This window comes from Sphaeramia orbicularis, unplaced genomic scaffold, assembly GCF_902148855.1.
Source record: "Sphaeramia orbicularis unplaced genomic scaffold, fSphaOr1.1, whole genome shotgun sequence".
NCBI classification, from domain to species: domain Eukaryota; kingdom Metazoa; phylum Chordata; class Actinopteri; order Kurtiformes; family Apogonidae; genus Sphaeramia; species Sphaeramia orbicularis.
The window spans coordinates 126,575-132,500 of NW_021941601.1; the positions used below are offsets into that span (position 1 = coordinate 126,575).

The following is a 5,926-nucleotide window of genomic DNA, read 5'->3' on the forward strand; positions in this document are numbered from 1 at the left end:
CCAGAGGCCTCGCTTATGCAGCTGGACGATCCGACCACGTTCAAGAAGAGAAAGCTTCTGAGCTTTAGCCATCAGGAGGGCATGACCGTGTGAATGCCCGACAGAAAATGAGAATTTGGAGCAGATTTTGGCTTTTATAGCCTGTGGTCTTAAACTTTTGATCAGCTGATAAACAGCCTATTTCAGTTTACTTGTTGTTTTCAATAAATTACTTTTTCAAAGTGCTTTTTGTCTCACTCCCCCTTCTTGCTTTTGTATATTGTAGCTCTACTTAAAACCTCATTAAGATCCAAATGTGCAAAAGGTCAATTCTAGCTATTTTTCAACTGGTCTGAAGATTTGGATCAGGTCTGTACATCGAATGAATTTTCATCTGGTGCCAAAAGAAGAAAATTCCTGTTTCTGTTTTACTCAGAAATTCTTGGATTAAACAATGATTAAAAAAACTAAAACCTCAGAAAAAATTGTAAATATAAACAAGGAAACATCAACAACTCCAGACAAAATCCGTAAACTGACCATTTTAACAACATTGCGATTTATCTGCGACAAATCCTGAGCTGAAGAATCTTCAAACACAAAAAAAAGTCTGTTTTCATCGACATTTCCTTGTGTTTTTGTCCGAGCTGCCGCCGAGTGGACATCAGAGGAACTGCAGCTGCGACTTCGAACTTTAAATAAAAAACAACTCCTGTTTTCTTCACCGTCTACGTCCTCATGCACTTCACAATGTCCTCCGGGTTCAGGTCTACCAGGTCCCTCATAGATTCCAGGTCTACCAGGTCCCTCACAGACTCCAGGTCTACCTGGTCCTTCATAGACTCCAGACCAGAACCAGACTAACCAGTGACCCCAGTAAACCCAGTGTGCTGGTCTGTGTGGAGGCGTGGCTGTAGATTCGGATCCGTCCTTGGACAGATGGATAAACCACTCGTCTTTTCATCAGGTAGTTGGACACCACGGAAACGTCCAAGTCGCCTAGGACACAAAACACAAGTTCGAAGAGTTTCCGAACTTTATTCACATTGAACGGACCCTTTAGGTTCATTCATGAGGACATAGTTCAAAACTCTGTGCATCTGAATTTATTTATTTAGTTGAAAATAAACGAGCTGATTCTAAAACAACCAAAGTTGACATTTGTCCTCTTTAACGTCCAAAGGAGGAGTTTGGTCTCCACTGTAAAAAGTGACGATTGTTAAATCAGCTGTTTCTTTTAAAGCAGGTACACACTTATAGACAGTTTTTGTCCAGGTTTTCCTTCTTCTCCAAGAAGAATCATTACACAGAGTGGATCCAAAAAACTGTACATTCTCAAAAATTACCCCCAGTTCCACATTTGATCATTTTTGGAATTTTCTTTTCTGGACGTCTGTAGGTCGAGGATTGGTGGATATTTTAATCCTAACCCTAACCCTAACTTGGCCTGGTTAAGCCTAACCCTAACTTGGCCTGGTTAAGCCTAACCCTAACTTGGCCTGGTTAAGCCTAACCCTAACTTGGCCTGGTTAACCCTAACCCTAACTTGGCCTGGTTAACCCTGACCCTAACTTGGCCTGGTTAACCCTAACCCTAACTTGGCCTGGTTAACCCTAACCCTAACTTGGCCTGGTTAACCCTGACCCTAACTTGGCCTGGTTAACCCTAACCCTAACTTGGCCTGGTTAACCCTGACCCTAGTTAACCCTAACCCTAACTTGGCCTGGTTAACCCTGACCCTAACTTGGCCTGGTTAACCCTGACCCTAACTTGGCCTGGTTAACCCTAACCCTAACTTGGCCTGGTTAACCCTAACCCTAACTTGGCCTGGTTAACCCTGACCCTAACTTGGCCTGGTTAACCCTAACCCTTACTTGGCCTGGTTAACCCTGACCCTAACTTGGCCTGGTTAACCCTGACCCTAACTTGGCCTGGTTAACCCTGACCCTAACTTGGCCTGGTTAACCCTGACCCTAACTTGGCCTGGTTAACCCTAACCCTAACTTGGCCTGGTTAACCCTGACCCTAACTTGGCCTGGTTAACCCTAACCCTAACTTGGCCTGGTTAACCCTGACCCTAGTTAACCCTAACCCTAACTTGGCCTGGTTAACCCTGACCCTAACTTGGCCTGGTTAACCCTGACCCTAACTTGGCCTGGTTAACCCTAACCCTAACTTGGCCTGGTTAACCCTGACCCTAACTTGGCCTGGTTAACCCTGACCCTAACTTGGCCTGGTTAACCCTGACCCTAACTTGGCCTGGTTAACCCTGACCCTAACTTGGCCTGGTTAACCCTGACCCTAACTTGGCCTGGTTAACCCTGACCCTAACTTGGCCTGGTTAACCCTAACCCTAACTTGGCCTGGTTAACCCTGACCCTAACTTGGCCTGGTTAACCCTGACCCTAACTTGGCCTGGTTAACCCTGACCCTAACTTGGCCTGGTTAACCCTGACCCTAACTTGGCCTGGTTAACCCTAACCCTAACTTGGCCTGGTTAACCCTGACCCTAACTTGGCCTGGTTAACCCTAACCCTAACAGATAAAAAGTCTCTTCTCATTTAGAAAATCCTTAGGTGTGAACCCCCTGAAGGTGATTCAGTGGTGACAGAACCAGAAGAACAGAGGAACCTCTTTAAAGACGAGCCTTTAGGACCCGGGTAGACTTAGTCCAGACTCACCGCTGTTGTGTTTGAGCTTCTCGTTCTTGATCATAGTGAACCCATCTCCACCGATAACCAGGTACGACGGCAGGACGATCTTATAGACCGTCTGGTCCTGGACCGGTTCGTACCGAGGGACCCTGCAGTCCACGCAGAGGATCTTCAGGGTCTTCACCCGATGTCCTGGAGGTTTGGACAAGTCGAACTCCACCTGGAACCCTGGAGGACACAAAGACCACATCAGACCAGATCTGGACAAACAGGATGTGGATTCTGGTTCTTGAGTCTTTAACGTCGCTGTTTCTGCTTAATTCGTCATTTATGGGTTTTTTTAATTATTAAACTGAAGGAGGTTCTGATACTTTGGTCTGTCCTGATGAAGAAACGGAGACCAGTAACGGTTCGAACCCAGGAGCCAGTCCAACTCTGGAGGCCCTGAACCCTAAATGATGCAAGAACTGACCTGCGTTCAGTAACAGTCGGGGGTGAAGTGACTGAAATGAACGCCGCTATCGCTACCGTAAAACCGACGCCCCTTTTCCACCAGAGGAACTTTACCTAGAACTTTGAAAAACCTTGATGTGTTTCCACTGAAAATATCAGGTAAAAACTTTCCCTTGACCCCAGACTTTCCTTGATTAAAGTTCCTAGTAGGAGATTGGACTTTCCAGACTCCCTACATTTTTGGGGGCGGGGCTATGTGCTGAAGAATGTTGATTGGTGGAACACATGGTACGACGCTGGTGCCAGTGACCGGAACACTTAAGTTCCAGATGTAAATGATGGAACCAGAGGATGGAGACGTACCGGACACTTGGAGGAACTCGCCGGTTCCTTGACCGTGGCGTCGGATCGAGTGTTCGAAGGCCTTCCTCAACGTGGACCCGTTGAGCTTCACCAGGTCGTAGGTTCCTCCAAAGGGTAGGACAGAGAGCAGGTCCTTCATTGTGATGGAACCTGTAGACCAGGATCAGGACAAGGGTTTAGAAAGACCTGAACCAGGACAGGGGTTTAGAAAGACCTGCGTTCCAGTACCGTACCGTTCCTCGTCTGCTCGTCGATGGACGTCCGGATGCCTCCGGCGTTGAGGATGCAGGCGCTGACGTGGTTCCACTGTTCGCCCTCGGAGTAGCCCACGTTATTATCGACCTGGATGTGAAAACAGGAAAGGTCTACATGTGGGTTCTGTTCACTGGTCCTGGTCTAGGTCCACATGTGGGTTCTGCTCGGTGGTCCTGGTCTTGGTCCACATGTAGGTTCTGTTCAGTGGTCCTGGTCTGGGTCATTTCTGAAGGTTTTCTTCATCAGTGGGAGTTTAGAGGCACAAGTTTCCACCATCCACCAGTTTCACCACCAAGACCCATTAGGACCCACTAGGACCCACCATGACCCCCTAGGACCCACCATGACCCCCTGAGACCCACTAGGACCCACCATGACCCCCTAGGACCCACCATGACCCCCTAGGACCCACCATGACCCCCTAGGACCTACTAGGACCTACCATGATGACCCCCTAGGACCCACCATGACCTACTAGGACCCACCATGACCTACAAGGACCTCCTAGGACCCACCATGACTCCGTAGGACCCACCATGACCCACTAGGACCCATCAGGACCCCCTAGAACCCATCAGGACCCCCTAGGACCCACCATGGCGTCGCAGATCAGGTTTCCCAGGTTACACTCTCTAAACCTGCATTCTTCAGAGCTGCCGTTGAGGAACACCAGAGTCTGTCCGACCTCCTGAGATGAATAGTTCGCCAAGTTCTGCTTCCATTCCTCCACCTCAGCCAGAACGTCTGGATCTGAGGAGGACAACGGAACCTTCAGGAGGAGGTTTGACAACATCCCGAACATTTAGAAGGTCTGGATCCTCACCCTGGGGGACGCTGCTGTCCAGGAGGATGGGGTTCCCTTTGGACTCCACCACGTTCCCACTGTCATCAAACGTCACCTTCAGGAATCCCAGGTACTTCCCGAAGGCGTAGGCCTGGACCACCGGGACGGTCCGACCGTCCTCCGACTTCACCAGGACTGGATATGGACCCACCGGGACCTCCGAGGACGGAGGAGGACCTGAGGACACAGGACCAGGATTAAGACAAGACCTGACCCTGATGTCATTTAAACCCTTAAAGACCCAAACGTCCACCTTTAATCCTTACAGACCCAAATGTCCACCTTTAATCCTTACAGACCCAAACGTCCACCTTTAACCCTTACAGACCCAAACGTCCACCTTTAACCCTTACAGACCCAAACGTCCACCTTTAACCCTTAAAGACCCAAACGTCCACCTTTAACCCTTACAGACCCAAACGTCCACCTTTAATCCTTACAGACCCAAATGTCCACCTTTAATCCTTACAGACCCAAACGTCCACCTTTAACCCTTAAAGACCCAAACGTCCACCTTTAACCCTTACAGACCCAAACGTCCACCTTTAACCCTTAAGACCCAAACGTCCACCTTTAACCCTTAAAGACCCAAACGTCCACCTTTAACCCTTACAGACCCAAACGTCCACCTTTAACCCTTACAGACCCAAACGTCCACTTTTAACCCTTACAGACCCAAATGTCCACCTTTAACCCTTAAAGACCCAAACGTCCACCTTTAACCCTTACAGACCCAAACGTCCACCTTTAACCCTTACAGACCCAAACGTCCACCTTTAACCCTTACAGACCCAAACGTCCACCTTTAACCCTTACAGACCCAAACGTCCACCTTTAACCCTTAAAGACCCAAACGTCCACCTTTAACCCTTACAGACCCAAACGTCCACCTTTAACCCTTAAAGACCCAAACGTCCACCTTTAACCCTTACAGACCCAAACGTCCACCTTTAACCCTTACAGACCCAAACGTCCACCTTTAACCCTTACAGACCCAAACGTCCACCTTTAATCCTTACAGACCCAAACGTCCACCTTTAACCCTTACAGACCCAAACGTCCACCTTTAACCCTTACAGACCCAAACGTCCACCTTTAACCCTTACAGACCCAAACGTCCACCTTTAACCCTTACAGACCCAAACGTCCACCTTTAACCCTTACAGACCCAAACGTCCACCTTTAACCCTTAAAGACCCAAACGTCCACCTTTAACCCTTAACGAAATGAACAAAAATTATTTTAAAAAGAACCATAAAACTTACAAAACAGACTAAAACAAAGTAACAAAGAACAAAATAAGAAACAAAATTAACAAAAACTAAAGTACTGAATAAAAGGAACAAATATTTATTTAGAAAAATCCACAAAATAATAC

General features: G+C 47.8%; 1 protein-coding gene across 1 annotated transcript in view; it reads right to left on the reverse strand.

Moving 5' to 3' along the window:
* Nucleotides 1-224: 224 nt before the first annotated feature.
* Nucleotides 225-5,926, reverse strand: part of LOC115416414 (5'-nucleotidase-like) — a 15,459-nt gene continuing 9,757 nt past the window's right edge. The window contains exons 6-11 of the mRNA XM_030130179.1: nt 4,528-4,725; nt 4,300-4,454; nt 3,683-3,791; nt 3,450-3,599; nt 2,661-2,861; nt 225-978 (exon numbers count right to left, since the gene is read on the reverse strand). Of these exons, the coding sequence (XP_029986039.1) occupies nt 815-978; nt 2,661-2,861; nt 3,450-3,599; nt 3,683-3,791; nt 4,300-4,454; nt 4,528-4,725 (977 nt within the window). The 3' untranslated portion in view covers nt 225-814. The remainder of the gene's footprint in view (nt 979-2,660; nt 2,862-3,449; nt 3,600-3,682; nt 3,792-4,299; nt 4,455-4,527; nt 4,726-5,926) is intronic.